The sequence below is a fragment of the Dipodomys spectabilis genome, unplaced genomic scaffold (assembly GCF_019054845.1).
Source record: "Dipodomys spectabilis isolate Male_0828 unplaced genomic scaffold, ASM1905484v1 ptg000175l, whole genome shotgun sequence".
NCBI classification, from domain to species: Eukaryota; Metazoa; Chordata; class Mammalia; order Rodentia; family Heteromyidae; genus Dipodomys; species Dipodomys spectabilis.
Genome location: NW_024870852.1, coordinates 17828144 through 17846836, shown reverse-complemented (window position 1 = coordinate 17846836; position 18693 = coordinate 17828144). Strand labels below are relative to the sequence as shown.

General features: G+C 43.8%; 1 protein-coding gene across 1 annotated transcript in view; it reads left to right on the top strand.

The window, feature by feature from the left end:
• The window catches only part of Ptprt (protein tyrosine phosphatase receptor type T), a 702580-nt gene that overhangs the window by 463452 nt on the left and 220435 nt on the right, over positions 1-18693 (top strand). The window contains exon 10 of the mRNA XM_042694435.1: positions 402-504. Within this exon, the coding sequence (XP_042550369.1) occupies positions 402-504 (103 nt within the window). The remainder of the gene's footprint in view (positions 1-401; positions 505-18693) is intronic.

Here is an 18693-nt window from a genome sequence, read left to right as displayed (position 1 = left end):
ATTGAAAAATGTCATTAAAGGAGATCTGTGTCCTGATAGCTCTTAATACAAATGACTACATTTGTAGTTGCGTTGCTTCAGTTTAGAGCCAAGTGCATTTACCAAAGTGAACTCTTCCTTCATAGCATTATTAAGTACTTCTATTTCCTCTGTGTATCTTTTTTTATTCCATGAGATGAGGAAATTTTTAATGCACAAGAGTCCATGACCACCTCACCACCAGCCTCTCCAGGTTTCTGCGCTCTTAGGGACCTACAGGCAGATAGGAAGTCAGAACCTCATATCCAGAAGTTCTTGTCCACCCCCTTTATGGTCATCTGGAGAGTCTTTAAGGATGGCGTCAAGGTGAACAAAGTTTGAGACCTGTGTGAGCTCACCTCTGATCTCTGTTCCCTGCTCAGCTCCATCGATGCCTGAATATGACACGGACAGTCCACTGAACGAGACAGACACAACCATTACTGTGATGCTGAAACCTGCCCAGTCCCGGGGAGCCCCTGTCAGGTGAGAAGCTTCTTCACTTGGAGTGCACTGCTTTCTTTATTCAGATGAACTGTGTGACTGGCAGTGCTTATGGACAAGGTGGACCGGAAGCCAGACTTCTTGATACTCAGAGGATCAGCAGCCCCAAGCCCAATGAGGAATGGGACTGCTGAGCCCGGATCTTCTCAGCCCATGATTTTGTAGCCTGAGGGAGTGTGCTGACAGAACCTGAAACAGCCAGGGAGAGAACATCTGAAATCACAATTGTAGAAAGTATAGCTGATCGGGTTAGGACCCCACGCATAATACCTTAGCAAGATCATCAGCGACTGACAATGACAGACAGACAGAAAGGCAGACTTACTGAATTTTCCATAGGACCTCCTTAGAGATGTTTTTTTTCTTTTTGATAAATATTATTTTATACGATCAGATGCATCAAGGCATTGTGCCTTTATGTTCCTCTCCTAAGGGAATCCTCCTTTGGTCTCACTGTGTGTGAATTCCTTAGTGATTTTTGAATAAGACCCGAGGATTGGTACAGTCTAGGGCCATGTGGTTTCACAGGAGCTTCCAGCATTCTATAGCTGGTTTTAACAAGAAGATGTGGGAGTATGTGCAAGTCCAGGCAGCAAAGACATCTCAACATCTAGGCTGACCAGTAGTGAGCCCATGGTTAACAGTAGGACCCTTCTCTCTCCCTCCCTCCCTCTCTTTCTACCTTCCCCCCCTCTCCCTCTCTCCCTCCCCCCCCTCAACTCCCTCCTCTTTCTTGCCAGTCCTGGGGCTTGAACTATGGGCCTGGGCTCTGTCCCTGAGCCTCTTTGTGCTCAAGGCTAGCACTCTACCATTTGAGTCACAGCACCACTTCCAGCATTTTCTGATTAGTTTATGGAAGATAAGAGGCTCACAGATTTTCCTGCCCAGGTTGGCTTCGAACTGTGATCCTCAGGTCTCATCTTCTCCTGAGTAGCTAGGATTATAGGCATGAGCTATCAATGCCCAGCTAAGCATCTCTTTTTTAAACAAGGGCAGTAACATTGGCTTTGGGTTTTGCTCAGGACTCCAGGCCGCAGGACCCTGGCCCACTGAAATGATATGTGGTCTAGATTTCACATTGGCTCAGTTCAGTTCACTAACTGTTGTATTCCTGTGTACCATGAATGAGGGGTGTCCTCAGGACACAAAATATTTATGTAACACATTGTCATTAAGCTTGGTTTGGCTCATTGACAGACATTGCTTAAGTGTTTAGAATATGGAAATATACTAGGCATAAACAAGTTAAGTCATAAAGAAATGCAGACAATAACTAGGGACAAGGGACACAAAACCATACTTGCCATCACAGAGCTGTGCATGGGTGATAATGAGTACTCAGAGGAGCAAATTCTCAGGGGAGGTGACACTGCACTGTAGATTTTTTCCAAGTTGCTAGAACCTAGCATAAGCAAATGCATGGAGCAAAGAGGCAGGCTGCTGGACTGAGAACACCCAGGCCTGGGGTTGAGTTTGCTTTATTTGAGAGGTCAAGATCAGAATGGTTGGCTGTGAACAGATGCGTGTGCGGGAAGCTCAAATGTACTGGAAAGCCATGAAAGACACTGGGGTATTACAAGTAGCAGCATCATTCTGTGTGTCCCTGGAGGCTGGTATGCTAGCCTGGGAAAGTCTGTTGAGAGTGTCCTGATCTTCATGTTTCCAATCTGCACCTACTTCTACCAAGAAATCACCGGTAGTGGATGTTTCGACTCCATCTGAAGACTGTGCAGTTGTTATCCCCTTTCTACTGGTGAATCTACCAGCACCACAGCAGATGGGCAGATGTCTCTGGGTCATTTTATCATAGAAACTACCTGGCATTCTATGGCTGTTTTAGGTCTGCCCTACCTGTGCTAAGCCAAAACAGAAGCTGACTCAAGTTACAGCAAGCTGTTAATCCTTTGCTTTTCCTCAAGTTATTCTGATGCACATCCTCTCTTGTTTTTCTCTGCATTCTGTAAACTAAGAACTTGAGGTATGAATGCCAAGCATCACATTGGGAAGGTTGAGTTTGAATGAAGAACCTGTGGGTGCCAAATTACATGTTTTTTCTTGACCATCAATGCTTACTCCTTTTAACCATTCTCTCCTCCTATATCATGGCATTAGCCGATGCTTCCAAGACAGCAAAAGAACAGTCTGGAGTAGAGGAGTAGCTTGCCCAAAGTTGCACAGAAATGTAACTACTAATTCAGTGCATAGCCTAGATGTGTACCAAGTCTCTGATCTTTTAGCAGTAAGCAGGAAGACAAGGCTATAAAGCTTTTAGAAAGGGGCTTGGTCCAGCTGGCATCCCATTGCAGAGTTACCTGGTGGGCATGGATTTAATCCAGTTCTTCAAAGTCCTCTGGCTTTGTTTGGAGCCAGGAAAAGTGTGAATTCAGTGATAGTGAACTTGGAACTTAAATCTCACTCTAACCTTGCTGAGTTTATCTAAGCTTGATCTTGATTCTCTCTGATACCAAGTTCTCCTTACCTGCAAAGCACGGATGGTAAGCATTTTAACAAGGATAACACACAGAGCCAAGCAGGCCAGAGAACAGCTCTGCGTTATCCCAAAATCATCCAAAGGCTAAAGCAAAAGGCTTCTCAGAACAGCCCAAACAAACAAACAAACAAATACATGGGAAAACTTTTCCAGTTCCCACAAAGGCCCTTCCAGGTGTCCTCCACATCCCCACATTCTCACTTTGCAAGTCTATGTAACAAGCCCATGCACAGTAAGTATGAGGAGGGAGAATGAAATGGAATAGCCCTGCAGCAGCGTGATTGGTAAGGAACAAAGTAGTCAGACAGTTCTGCAGAGCAGACATGGGTATTGAAAAATCAGTGGGGAGCAGGGCGCTGGTGGCTCACGCCTGTAATCCTAGCTACTCAGGAGGCTGAGATCTGAGGATCATGGTTCAAAGCCAGCCCAGGCAGGAAAGTCTGTGAGACTCTTATGTCCAATAAACCACTAGAAAACCAGAAGTGGCACTGTGGCTCAAGCGGTAGAGCACTCACCTTGAGCTGAAGAGCACAGGGACAGCACCCAAGCCCAGAGTTCAAGCCCCATGACCAAAAAAAAAAAAAAAAGAATTCAATGGGGCCACTGGGTTCCTGTGGGTTATGCCTATAATTCTAGATACACAGGAGGCTGAGATGGGAGGAGGATCGAAGCCAGGCTGGACAGATAAATCTGAGGGACTCTTATCTCCAATTAACCATGGCTTTAGTGCTAGAGTCAGCTATGAGTGTGAAAAAGTCAAGTGAAAGTGCAAAAGTTCTGAGTTCAATTCCCACTACAACAACAACCAAAATAATAATAATAATACCGAGCCAGGCACTAGTGGCATATGCCTGTAATCCTAGCTGCTCAGGAGGTTGTGATCTGAGAATTGTAGTTCAAAGCTAGCCCAGGCAAGAAAGCCATGAGACACTTATCTTCAGTTAACCAGAAGTGGAGCTGTGCCTCAAAGTGGTAGAACGCTAGCCTTGAGTAGATAAGCTCAGGGACAGCATCTAGACCCTAAGTTCAAGTCCCATGACGGACAAAAAAATCAATGAGATCTAGATACTGCAGCCCCTCACAGCCATGGTTGTTCACTTTGTCTTGGCCCTTACGCCAGAACAAAAGGAAGTCTTAACAGAGCCTACTTGGTTCCACTCAATGAGCAAGCACTTGCCCTGGGTCATTGCTGGTGACTCACAATCTGTATCACTGACACATTCCAGTAAAACGCTCTCCATTTTGCAGATACAGACACTGACATATACAGAAAACTCAACCCATCAAACAAACAAATGAAACAAGCCGAACTGAAGCCCAGTTCTGACCTTCCCATCCCCCGGGGATGAAGGTAGACATGACATATTTTGCTGACATTTCCATCCCCCAAATTTTTTAATTTAAAAAACAAAAGGAAGGAAATGTCACTGCTCAAAGGGGAAGTGGTGGGTGGGTGTCTGGAAATGTCTGGCTGCTCTCCTTTTCAGGGCTCTGGTTCAGGGTGGGCAGGTAGATTCTTTGTTTCTGAAATTATCTCCAGACCATTGTTTGGGCATTTACCAAGAAAGGGAAAAGAGTAACCAATGCCTTGTGGGATTTTTCACGACGACTGTTAATGACTAGCGGAAATACCCTCAGCATGTCTCAGTCACCTTAACCTTGAGCTGAGGGTCTGGAACTATGTACATGAGAGGGAGTTGACCTGCTGAGGGGAGGATCTGGGAGGAGCGGAGAGGTTGTTCCTGCTGATTGAGAGGAACAGTACATGTAATAAAGAAGAACACTAGCCAAGAGAGCAGACCATGAGGAAGCCTGCAGGTTCTTAAGTTGTGAAAACAACATGGCTATTCTTTGGCTCCAAGAGGCTCCCTAGAAGCATTAGGCCAAGGGATCTTTGAATCCATTTTTTTGTAGTTAGTAAGAAGTGCTTCTACTATTCTATGGCATATTAGGGTATATTGTACAATAGTTTTTATATATTTCAAAGTAAAAGTCTGGGGAGAGTAGCTCATGCCTGTAATCCTAGCCTCTGAGGAGCATGAGACATAGAGGATTATGGTTCAAAGGCAGCCTGGGCAGAAAAGTCAGTAAGACTTTATGTCTAAAACAAACAGCCAAAAGTCAGGCTAGAGGTGTGGTTCAAGTGATAGAGTACTAGCCAAGCAAACAAACTGAGCAAGTATAAGGCCCTTGAGTTCGTACCCTGGTACCTAGAAAGAAAAAAGAAAACTAGAAGAGAAGAATTTGAAGGGTCCCAAATCATAAATATGATAAATATTTCAGTAAATAGAAACAAGGATCACCTTGAATTGATCGTGAGGCTTTATGCACATGTGTCAAATTATATTACACCAAATAGGTAAGTCCAAAAACTATATGTCTCTAGTTCAGGGGAAGAAACTAAAGTCTCCCCAGCCCCAGAAGTTCTAAGCCCTGGCTTGTCAGGTGATGACTGAGTGTTTTGGGGTTGGGATATGATAAGATGTGCTTAGGCCTGCTAGGGGACTAAGGCCAGGCACCATGGTGTCCCAGAGGGTTTCTGGTCCATGACCAGTGAATTCAGGTGGTCTAAGTGGAGGTGCTTAACTTTCAGACAGACTACCAGAGCCATTGCCTCTCCCTCCAACCCAGGCCTGTGCAGCCTGCTCTAGCAGGGTCGTCTTCCTCCTCCTGCCTACAATGCTTAGATGTGAACAGCCAATCTTCAGCCTGGGATTTCTTTTGCTAGGTGTTCCTTAGAGTGTGCAGGGAACCCTGGAGGGGAGCTGGAAGAATGGCTGTACAGGCCCATACCTCTGTCCCACTGCCATTCGGCCTGTTTTTCTAATACTCCACAATGGAGATTTATTGCTTTTGCATTGCTTTCCCCAGGCCTTCCAAGATTTATTGGTTTTTAAGTGACAGAATCCCAGAATTGCTTAAAAGATCAATCAAATAGTGACTAGAATCTAATATTCAGCTCTGACTTGAACACTCTGAACCTTCCCCCTCCCCACCTGCCCCACCTGTCATACTGATGTATCTACGGTAACCTTCATAGGAAAGTAACTTGGCCATGAATTAATCACTCATAATGCAGACCCTGAATTGAGACTGGGGGCAGAGCCCTGGATTCCACAGCAGGCCTTCCCCCAGCCATAATCGTCTTTCTTGGAGATGGCCTTTTCTCCCCTTCTCTCCCTCCTACCCAGCTGCCCAGACTCCCTCCGTCTGGAATCAGCCCTTCACTGAGCTCATGCTTTTCCCTCACAGCTACACTCCAACCCTATTCTCTTGACTCTAGAGTTCCCTTGCTGATCTCTCCTCCATGAGCTTCCCTCCCTTCCATCCATCTCCCCCTCTCCCTTTCCTCTCTCCCCCTCCTCACCCCAAACTGTTCAAGTGGGCCTTTGGAAGCACAAATTGGATCAAGTTAACTTGGTCACTTAGAATTCTTAAATGGGTCACTGGTTTTCTTTTTTTTTTTTTTTTTTTTTTTTTTTTTTGTCCGGTCGTGGGGCCTGAACTCTGGGCCTGGGCGCTGTCCCTCAGCTTTTCAGCTCAAGGCTAGCCCTCTACCACTTGAGCCACAGCGCCACTTCCGGCTTTTTACTTTTTGCTTATGTGGTGCTGAGGAATCGAACCCAGGGCCTCGAGCATGCAAGGCAAGCGCTCTACCACTGAGCTACCTTCCCAGCCCGGGTCACTGGTTTTCTATTGCATTAAGTTCAGCCTTCTTAGTGTGGAATTGCAAGCCTGTCAGCATCTGGCTTCAACCTTATTTCTGATTTCGTGTAAATTTACTCCACCCCTTTACTGGGTTTTTCTTCAAGAGAGACATGTGTAGTTTGTTAGTGGTTCTTTCCTATGCTTTTGGTTGTGCTATGCATGTCTCTGTGTGCTTTGTTTTATTGCTTTACATTCCCTTCACCAGGCTCCAACAAATCTGAAGGCTTAGCACTATTGGATCTCCATTACTTTTGACAGTGTCTAGCCTTCAATAGTTGCTCTAAAAAATATAATAACAACAAAACTAGTTACTAAAATATGCAGTTAACTCAGCAAATCTATTTTTGCCACCCCGGTAAAGATTATACGCAGATCCAGTAGCTTATATTCTATAATAGAGTGCTGTCTGATAGACCTTTCTATGAGAATAAAAATGTCCTTTATTTGTGTGTTATCTGATATAGTTGCCATTGAGCATGTGTATAAAGCTAGCTCAACTAAGAAACTGTTCTTTTAATCATTTTAAATTTCAAGAACTGCATATATACCACTTTTATTTTTATTATTTTATCTTTGATGAATGTGTATACATGGTATATATTATTAGCATTAGATATGAGCTTTCATCATATGCCTAAAATACAGTGATTAAATCCACCCTCTCTTTATCCTCCCATTCCCCTTCCACATACTTCTCAACTTCTAAGTGTCATGATTCTTAGAGTCAAGTTGTCTTTTTTCAGCTTCCACATATAAGAAAGAAAATGTAAAGTCAGGCATCAGTGGCTCATGCATGTTATCTTAGCTACCCAGGAGGCTGAGATCTGAGGATCACAGTTCAAAGCTAGCCCAGGCAAGAAAGTCCTTGAGACTCATATCTCCAATAAACCACCAGAAAACCAGAAGTGGCACTGTGGCTCAAGTGGTAGAGTGCTAGACTTGAGCTAAACAGCTTAGGGAAGCGCCCAAACCCAGAGTTTAAACCCTATGACTGACAAAAAAAGAAGGAAGGAAGGAAGGGGAGAAAGAAAGAAAGAAAGAAAGAAAGAAAGAAAGAAAGAAAGAAAGAAAGAAAGAAAGAAAGAAAGAAAGAAAGAAAGAAAGAAAGAAAGGAAGGAAGAAAGAAAGAAAGGGGAAGGGAAGGGAAGGGAGAGAGGGAGGGAGAGAGAGAGAGAAAGAAAGAAGGAAAGAAAGAAAGAAAGAAAGGAAAGAAGGAAGGATGGACGGACATATAGTACTTGTCTCTCTAGGTCTGGCTTATCTCATTTAACATAATATCCTCCAGTTCCTTCCTTTCTATGGCTGGATTATATTCCTATGTGTATGTCTTTTGTTTACTCAGCTATTGATGTAGTTGTTGAGAAGAGGAAAGGAAGCAACCTAAGGCAGAATAGCTGTAGTGATGAGATAAAACCTTTAGCAGGTAAAGTGAGCTTTGCCTTGGAGATGACTTCTCAGTAGGTGAAGGAAAAGGCATGGTCCCAAAGGACTCCCAGACTTCTGGCCTGGTTGGTAGAATACAAGATGGCACCAATCTTGGGAGCAAGAAGCACAGAAGGATGGAAAAGATTGAGATGACACTTTTCAGGACTGGCCAATGAAGGTGGTCTGAGAACTGAATAGGGTTCATAAAAATCTGAGCAAGGATGTACCAGAAGTTGACGTGCGGTCAGCTGGACCACAGAGATCCTGAGGACCTCTGAGGTCCCATCTCTCAGGTCAGCGAGGACTTGTGGACCTGCTTTCTTGGGCTTCTTGAGATGTGATGTGCCAGGCATAGCAGCTCCAGCTTTTAAGATCTCAACTTCTCTTTCACTCTCTGATGAGAATCCACCATCCTCTTGCCTGTGACAAGGACAGCTAGTTGAGACCGGAGATTCTGAGTTGATTAGCTGCAGTACAAACTGGAGATCCAGCCAACTTTTGAAGAGAGAAGAAAAGCAAAGGATTGCCAAATGTCCTCCAGGATTCCTTCAATAACTGCGAAGCCCTGAGTGGGAGCGCATGAAACAATCGCAGAAGGGTTTTGTTGGTCTGTAGAGCTGCAGTGAGCAAAACTGGAGTCATTACCGTCTGACTCTCAGATGCCATCGCATGATGGTGTCCAATTAGGAAGAAGAAATGAAAATGTTAAGGATTTATTAGCATGGGGGTAGCCTGAGGAGTTTGTGAGTCCCTGATCACATTGGGAGAGATGAGAAACCACAATTGCATTGAGACACTCATTCCCAAGACCTCATTTATGTCGCAGTATTCCCCTTCTTTGAGCCACCTTTGTAGGAACCTGTGGAAGAGGAGGAGGAGGAGGAGGAGGGGGAGGAGGAGGAGGAGGAGGAAGAGGGCTATGTATCTTACACTAAGAGGAGCAGGTGGGGGAGATAGAAGTACTTCCCTATAGACTGCATGAAGATTTAGCTCTGTAAATAATTAATAATACTGTAAGCATGCCACAGAATATGCTGGGACTACATCACACCAGATTGGGAAATACGAGGAGCCAGAGGTAAGGAGAAGCAACCAGAAATAAGGAATAATGGAGTGGCTGCTGCTATTGAGTCTTCCTCATGGGGCTGGCTGTGTCACAAGCTAACCATAATAACTGAAGAGACATATCATTTTAATTAAAGAGATATACAATTAATTCCCATGATGCCACCCATGGAGGAAAGGAGAAAAGGGTCAATCTGATGATGTGGCACAGAGCTACAATTAGAGGGACCATTCAGTCTGGCCAAAAAAACCAATAAACACAATGGCTAACTATGAAAAATGGCTGAGTTAGCTTGCTTCCCTATCATCTGATTACCATCTATCTATTATCTATCAATCTGTCATCTCTCCTATAACATCCTGTTTCCTTTATATATAAACACACACACACACACACACACACACACACACACACACACACACACACACACACACAGAAATATTTTCCAGGAAACAAAAGGGAAGAAAAGCAACACCCAAATAATGCAGAAAGGGTATACCTTCCCTTCAGCAGATCCTAATTGTATTGCAGTTCCCCCTTTGATAAGCCACCCTTCCCTCACCTCATTCCTCAGCCCAGCAATCTGCCTACAAAGAATTCACTGAAATTGAGATTCTGGATTATATTACTTAGGCTCAAACCAAGGCTGGAAGACAGGTGTTTGGGGACGAATATTTTAAATGGAGCAGTCGACGGAACATGAAGAACGAGTGTTCTATTTTGGACTGTCTGCCATCTGGAGAGATGGAGACAGGGACTGTTGCTGGCATGAGGCAGAGGAGAGTGTGGTTGTCATGTTCACCTCCTACCACAGGGACTATTTAAACTCCAAAAGTCTGCAGTGCTGGAGAGGCGTCTGAGTAGGGGTTTACACTTGGGGATCACTGGCATCCAGGTGGTATTTGAAGCCTGGAAGGAGTGGGTGACCTTGTTCAAGGAGAGTGGAGCTAGAGAGATAAGAAACAGGACAGGGCTATGTGACACTGCATCTAGGAGCCACATAGGAGTGGAGAAGGACTGACTGAAGAAGTAGAACTAAAATCATGGCAGCATAACTTTATTTTAGCCTTGCTTTGCAAACAAGAAAATCAAAAGAGCAATACAAGGAAGAAGGGAGGGAGGGAGGGAGAGAGGGAGGGAGGGAGAGAGGGAGGGAGGGAGAGAGGGAGGGAGGGAGGGAAGAAGAAAGGAAGGAAGGAAGGAAGGAAGGAAGGAAGGAAGGAAGGAAGGAAGGAGGGAATAGAAGAAATGAAAGAAGGAAAGGAGAAAGGAAAGAAAGAAAGAAGAGAAAGGAAGGAAAGAAAGAAAGAAAGAAAGAGAGGGGGAGGGAGGGAGGAAGGAAGAAAGGAAGGAAGGAGAAGGAAGGGATACAAGGAGAAATGAAGGAAGGAGAGGAGAAAAGAAGGAAAGAAAGAAGGGAAAGGAAGGAAGAGAGGAAAGAAAGAAAGAAAGAAAGCAAGAAAGAAAGAAAGAAAGAAAGGAGAGAAAGAAGAGAGGAAGGAAGGAAAGAAGGAAGGAAGGAGGAAGGAAAGAAGAAGGAAAGAAAGAAGGGGAAGGTAAATGTCAGCCCTTTGATCTTACAATTTTTTTTTCCCCAAAAACTTCGAGCAACTCTTCTTGTAGAAAATAAGAAAGGCATTGATTTAGGACTCTGGAGGGAGGAAAGATGATGTTAAGCAAAGTGTTTGGAATTGAACAGAGCTTAGTACAGAAATGTGAAATGGGAGTGCAGGTAACAGATATTGAGGCCGGGATCTTCCTGCTGCTGAAGATTCTGTGTGGAGATTATGAAGCAGTCTAGAAAGACAGGAAATTATGTCAGTAAAACAGGGTAAGGGGTCACAAATCGAACTCTTCGGTGGGATTACATGCCTCTGTTTGTGACCATATTGATAGTGATGGTGGATGGATGGTATTGAATTCAATGTGAAGACCATGAGAACAAAGATTGCCAAGGAATCAGAGCCTAACTATGCTTAGAATGGAAGGTGGATCTAAGAAGATGTAGCTAACATTCCTACCTCTGCAGGAAGTGATGAAATCCTCTGTAAGAGCAATGGTGACTGCCAGATGCCTTCTTCCGGTTCTCACTGTTTCTCCACTGACTTGTACTTCTCACATAGGTCTGGGCTCCTGGACAGAGTGCATCACTGCTTTTTCTCAGATCTTGAGTTGCTGAAAACTGATGGTCCTCCATCTCTCTGTCTGCATCAGCCCAAAGGTCAGACTTTTAAGTCTGTCTCCATCAAGTGCATTTCTGTAGCCAGGTCTATTGATGAGAACATCAATAGATGGAAATGTGCCACATTAGAATCCAGGGAGGTTTGCTATTTTTTTTTAAAGCATTCTATGCAATGCCTATACCAGCTGCTGTGGGGTGCTCAGAGACTTGTCTCCTCTCAGCAGCAGTAAGAGAGGCGATTTTGAGAGCCATGCATTTTGGGCAGGAAAAAAATTATGAAGAGAATCTACTCTAGTAGGAAGAAGAAATCTGTGCTTCCTTCCTCCCACAATGCAATTCACTTGTTTCTTGCTGTCTCCAGATTCTTAGGATCTGCTGTGTAACTCATGCATTCCCACATAGATCTAGGCTCCCTAAATGATTTTTAAGGATTACACACCTCAAAAGTGTCATGACTATTTGGAGCCAAGGTTGAGGGCTGGTAAAAGGATTTACCAAGACAGGAAGATAAGAAAACATACACACACACACACACACACACACACACACACACACACAACACACACACACAAGGTTTATTAGGATATCAATATAAGAGAAACACAACAGGCAGCTGACCAGCTAAAGAGGCAATAGAACCTTGAGAAGACAATGTCTGCAGTGGGATTTTATGTCTTTGGGGCTACTTTTGATTGGCTATTTGGTGGAATCTGTTGATTGGCTGTGTCTTTCCTCATGAATCAAGTTTTACTCTCATAGGAATAGCTTGAGCCTTTGGTTTTCATATCTATGTTCCATCTATCCCATGGTCTGGCCTTAACGTCCATCATCCTTCAATCTGGGCCACTATTACACCTTATGCGGGGCTTCTTCCTCCATGTAAAGTTAGTACATTCATTTGTAAGGTGGGATAGAACAGCTCCAGTATTAAGGATTAAAGGGCTAGACTTCAGGCTTCAGTTATCTCATTCCATAGCCACTCACCACCTGTGCCTCTTCAAATTAACTTACACTAAATAAAATTAAAACTTCCAAGGTCTCTGAGAGAAGATTGTAATTAAACCACTGGTTTGTATGGCTCACCAAAAGTCATCACATGTCACAACACTGGTTTTTCTGAGTACCCCCACCCACCTAAGGGTTAATGATAGGCTTCATTGCAGCCAAAGCTGGGTCATCCCATAGTTCCTGAAACAACAGATCTCTAACTTACCTACCCAGATCAAGAAGATGATGTCCTGGAGGTCAAAAGTAATTCATCAAGCCTCCCTGACCCCCCTCCTCTTGGGACTGTGACTTTACCTGGGGACTGGCCCTGGGGGAAGGGCTCAACACCTCAGACCCCCTACACTTCAATAAAAATGGGTGCTGGAGTAAAAATCATTGTCAATCTCTCCCTAGAGATGACCTACTTTCAGTTTTGGGGAGTGCTTTGCCTTTCCTAATAAACTTATATGTCATTTTACCTAACAATAAAACAAAAACCAAAACTCAACAAGTGTGTGTGTGTGTGTGTGTGTGTGTGCGCGCGTGTGTGTGTGTGTGTGTGCACGTGCGTGCGTGCGTGCGTGCGTGTGTGTGTGTGTGTGTGTGCGCGCGCGTGCCAATCTACAGTTTGAATTCAGGGCCCAGGCACTATCTCTGAGCTTTTTTGCTCAAGGCTAGCACTCCACCATTTGAACCACAGTTCTCTTCTGGCATTTTTGATGGTAAATTGAAATAATTATCTCACAGACATTTTTCCCCAGGCTGGCTTTCAACTATGATCTTCAGATCTCAGCCGCCTGTGTAGCTAGGATTACAGGCACAAGCCACCAGTCCCTAGCTAACAGCTTTTAATTCATCAAACTGTGGTAACCTAACCACATTTCAATGTTCCCCCGAGCTAAAAGCTACCATATTGGACAACATTTCCATCATAATGGAAAATTACATCTTACTTCAGGGCTCTAGGCCCTAGAAGGCCTGATGGTAAGATCTTGAGGCCATGTATGGTTTGGAAGCATCTGGACAGAGAGGTTCTTCTGAAAGAACAGAGATCCATCCTACTGTGAAACACACAGGAGGTGTTGGGAGCTCATGCAGGTATAAAATAGAATTCCCTGAAGGATTGTGACATTTGTGGCAGGCTTACTGGCTGCTGAGACTCTAACCTACTGAACTGGACTCCTGAAACTCTATTGCCTCTCCTTTGGGGAATAAACTGTGGAGAATGGTTCAATCTAGGGTTTCCAAACATCAGCAAATACCTTAGGCACCAGGAAAGCTAGTCAACATACAGCATTTTCCCAATCCCCAAGGGACCTCTAGATCTACCTTTCAAACAACTTAAAAGGTGCTATCGAGTTTGCTGGCATTGAACCACAATTGATTACTCCCTGTGTAGTCTGTAGGTGGCCTGGGGTGTTACCTGAGTCCAGGTAACCAGGTAGGGTACTTTATGGTACCGCTATTTGCTTATTTTCCTGACATAGGAATGCAATTCCTGACACAGGAATGCAATTGTTTTTCATTTCACTGTGGTCTTACATCTTTCAGAACTCCTGTGTCTCTTCAGGCCTGTGTTTCAGCATGAGGATAAGCACTTTTAGCTCATCAAAGTTGAGTTAGCATCTCCGCCAGCTTATTCCTCTATCTTGGTCCACATGGGAGCTAAAACCAACCCAGCTTTCTTAGGTTGATGACAATGACTGGTGTCTGAAATAATTCATGTGTTGCTATATGCTGATAGGGAATCTGAATATATCATGTCTATGCAGATGTTGGGGCGGAGGTAGAAGATGGAATTTTGGTGAAGCTGAACATGCGAATCCGAACAAATCTGTATTCTTTTGTGGAAGGCTGGAGCAGCCTGGGAGAAACAAATCCATTTCCAACTTTCACTCTATAAAAAATTCTATATTTTCTTAGATCAGACAAAATATATTGAGTGCCAAACTGCTGTAGCAATATGGGCGCGCCACTCAGCTGGGTTAGAATCTGTGTGCATTGTCCCCCCAGGCCAGTTTTGATTATGTTCTTTTTTCCCTTTTATTACAGTCAGCAAATCTGAATTTGCTATTGTGGAGAGAGCAGGAAGAAGAGAGAGTGAGGGAGAGGGGGGAAAAACTGAAGGTTTTTAACCTTCAGAAAGTTCAGAGGTTCAGTCTGAATAAGCACAAAAACTTTCAGTGCAAATTCCTTGAATTTGCAGAACAGCTCAGCATCCCAAGGGAATTACCTTGCACATAAGATTCAGGCCCTACTTGGTGACTAAAAAGGCAAAGCTGCCATGACCAAAGAGGAACAACATTCGAGAAAGTGGGAAGAGGGATAGATGCAAAAAGAAAAGAAAAATAAATGGAGCTTGGTCCCAATCCTGGCTAAGCATCGGCCTATTGTTCAGTGGCTTCAATTCAAAGCCATCTGCTTCCTATAGCTTACAGATAACGTCTTCCCTGCCAGGACACCCTGTTCCTGCTTAATTGAAATTACTTTCCAAGAGTAATTGTCCAAAAGAGTTTCTGATGGTGAGACTGTTTTGAAAGTCACAATAGGAGCATAGAAGCTCTGGGATGCAGATGTATACACCTGGGCCAGATATTCAAAGGCCTTCAGTAGCCTTCAGGATTCCAAAGTCGACAGGGATCTCACTGGCCTCTGCCACCCACCAGTAATTCCTTTGAAGCTGGCACCATTGCACCACTGGGGACCTGTGATATTGTGAATGTGAAAGGAAACAATCATTTCCATTCAGGTTTAGAGCAACGTGTTTCCCAGGCTTAATTATACCACAGGTACATAAATTACAGAAACATGTTAATGCTCCCATGATTAAAATTATAGAGTGCCTAATTGAAAAAGCATAAACTGAATTGAAGAATTCCTAATTATAGTCTGCTTTGAGGTGTTAATTTCCTCCATAACGAATGCATAATGTCTTGGAATCTAAGAGTGTGGCCCCTGCATCGGCACATAGGTTTACTTCAGCATATGGGCAAGGGTTGTTTGTCATCATTCCATTCAAGAAGTTGCCCAGGGAGGCTGGTTTCAGGTATAAGGCTGGGGAGAATCTTGGAAAGGAGTTTGGGAAGGAGATGGAGCTGGTGAGGCCCGTGTGTCAGGGTTCCACGGAATAGGCATGAAGACCAGGAGAGATGAGGAACCCTTAGCACACTTCTCCCACCTACCCTGCTTTTCTCTCTCCAAAATCTCAATCTCTTCCCTCACTTGGTTTTTGGCAAAATCTGGTATGTATAAAACTCAAGGCTTCTTAGGGTTTTGGTCCTGGGTCATCAAGACAGCCCAGTGATTTGGTTAGAAATGCAAACATTCAAGTCCTGCCTGCCACCTACTGAGTCAAAAACTCTGGAGACAGAGTCTGCAATCTCTCAGTGTTCCTTTAAGCAATTTCCATGCTTGCTGTCTTTTGAGAAGCAGTTCTAAGAAGCAGGTCACAGATATCCCATCCCGTGAAGCTGAGCTTTGTTAAGCACCTACTTGGAGGACCTGCAGTCGGTGACTTCTCATATTCTTTCCCTTACACTCGTAACATTGCACAGATTCAGAAAAAGCAAAGTTGGTGCAGCTGTTGTTCTTATTTTTAGGAGCTGTGAGTCCTTTAAAACCTTGTAGGTTCTGACACAGAGTCCCATACATTGATGCACCCATTGCTTTCATTGTTGTCAGGTAGTTTTTATTAGTGTTTTTTTCTGAGACATGAGTTTTCCGAGCCCTGTCATTGGAGGCTGAGCCACATCCCGGACCACTCAGGTGAGGCGTGGCTCTGGCTGGGAGAGGCTCCTAAATGCCTGTATACAATGCTATTGGTGACATGGATGGTTCCTATACATTCTTTTCCATAAAAAATGTTATTGTAAAGATGATATACAGAGGAGTTACAGTCAGGTAAAGAATACTTTTTTTACATGAATATTTTTTATTATTGTGAAAATACCATACAGAGGGGTTACAATTACATGGGCAAGATAGTGAGTACATTTCTTATCAAGCATTGTTGCCTCCTCCTTTGTTCCCCATACATCCCTTAACCTCTTTACCCCCCACCCCCACACACCCCCTACCACCCCCCTACACCCCCTCTCCCCACCACACCAAAGTTGTAAAGTTTGTTTTTCGACATAACGTCTTGTACATCTCATTGTTGCAATGGGTCCACCTGTATCCCTATTTAACCAGCTTGATTTTTCCCTTCCCCTCCACAAATTATATCAACCTCAAATACAGTGAAAGTAGGGCTTACACCCTGGGGGAGGTACATATAAAGCAACAAAGAAATCATCTTATAAATGTGTTAGAAACAATCGCATGAAAGAAAAAAACAGTTGAATACATATCTTAGGGTTCATTTCCCTAACATCAACTTATCTGACCTTTTCTGCTTGACTCAGACATATAATAGTTATGCAAATAAGGGAAACCATGGGACCTATGTTTCTTTGGGCCTGGCTTACTTCACTTAATATAATTTTTTCCAAGTCTTTCCATTTCCTAACAAATGGGGCAATGTCATTCTTTCTGATGGAGGCATAGAATTCCATTGTGTATATATACCACATTTTCTTGATCCATTCATCTACTGAGGGGCACCTGGGTTGGTTCCATATCTTAGTTATGGTAAATAAGGCTGCAATAAACATAGTCGTACTGGTAGCTTTAGTGTGGTCTTGTTTGTGAACATTTGGGTAAATGCCCAAAAGTGGGATTGCTGGGTCATAGGGGAGCTCTATGTGGAGTCTTTTGAGGAACCTCCATACTACTTTTCAAAGTGGTTGAACAAGTATACACTCCCACCAACAATGCAGTAAGGTTCCCTTCTGTTCACATCCCCTCCAGCATCTGTTGTTATTAGAGTTCTTGATTATAGATAGCCATTCTAACTGGAGTGAGGTGGCATCTCAATGTTGTTTTGATTTGCATTTCTTTTATGGCTAGGAAGGTTGAGCATTTCTTCATGTGTCTACTGGCCATGCTTCTTTCCTCTTCAGAGAGGTTTCTCTTTAAGTCTTTAGACCGCTTATTTATTGGGCAGTTGTTTCTTTGAAGATTTGTTTTGGGGGGATTTAATTTTTTGAGTTCCAGGTATATTTTAGATATGAGACCCTTGTTCGTTGTATGGCTAGTGAGGATCTTCTCCCAATCTGTGGGCTTTCTATTGCTTGCTAGCTATGTCCTTTGCCATGCAGAAGCTCTGCAATTTCATGCAATCTCATTTGTCCAACCTTTCTTTGATTTGTTGTGTTTCTGGGTCTCTATTGAGAAAATTTCGGCCTGTGCCAAGGAGACCCAGGGTTTCTCCTATTCCATCCTGTAATGTTTTCAGAGTGTCTGCTTTGACTTTGAGGTCTTTGATCCATTTGGAGTTGATTCTGGTACAGGGTCTAGCTTTAGTTTTCTACAAGTGTGAATACATTTTTTTGAGCAGTGCCACCTCGTTCCTTATTTTCTCCATTTTTCCCTCCGAACCTCCTCCCCCAGTCATTGTATAGTTCATTTTCAACATTGTGTCTAATGAGTATCACTGCTGCATTTGTTTACCCTTTGTCTCACCCTTTCTCCCCCCTCCAAACAGATAAACTTACATATAAGACAAAAGGTACAGAAATCAAAATCAATGACAAAGGAGAAAAATAATTATATAAAATGATGTTTATCGAAGTGGAATCCTATACATTCTTATGCAATAGTGATATGAAACCTAAGTAGGCTACAGCTCAAAAGGAAAGTACAGTCAGCTCAAGCCTGCAAGCCTAACTTTTAACTTGGGAGGCTGAGATCTGAGGATTGGTTAAAAGTCAGCTCTGGAAGGAAAGTCCATGAGTCTCTTATCTCAAATTAACCACCAAAAAGCTGGAAGTAAGCTGGGCATTGGTAGCTCATGCCTGTAATCCTAGCTACCTCAGGAGGCTGAGATCTGAGGATCACAGTTCAAAGCCAGCCCTGGCAGAAAAGTCCTTAAGTCTCTTATCTCCAGTTAGCCACCAGAAAAACAGAAGTGGTGCTGTGTCTCAATAGTAGAGTATGCTAGCCTTAAGCAAAAGAGCGCAGGGAACCAGGCCCAGAGTTTAAGTCCCAAGACCAACAGCAACAACAACAACAACAACAAAAAGAAAGCTGGGAATAGACATAGGTGTGGATCAAGTGGTAGCTCACCAGCCTTGAGCAAAAAGTCAAGCAAGAGCCTGAGGACCTGAGGACCTGAGTTCAAGTCCCAGTCCTAGTACGTATAAAAGGAAAGAAGGGAAGGAGGGAGGGGAGAGGGAGGGAGAAAAGAAAGGAAAGGGAGGGATGGAGGGGGAG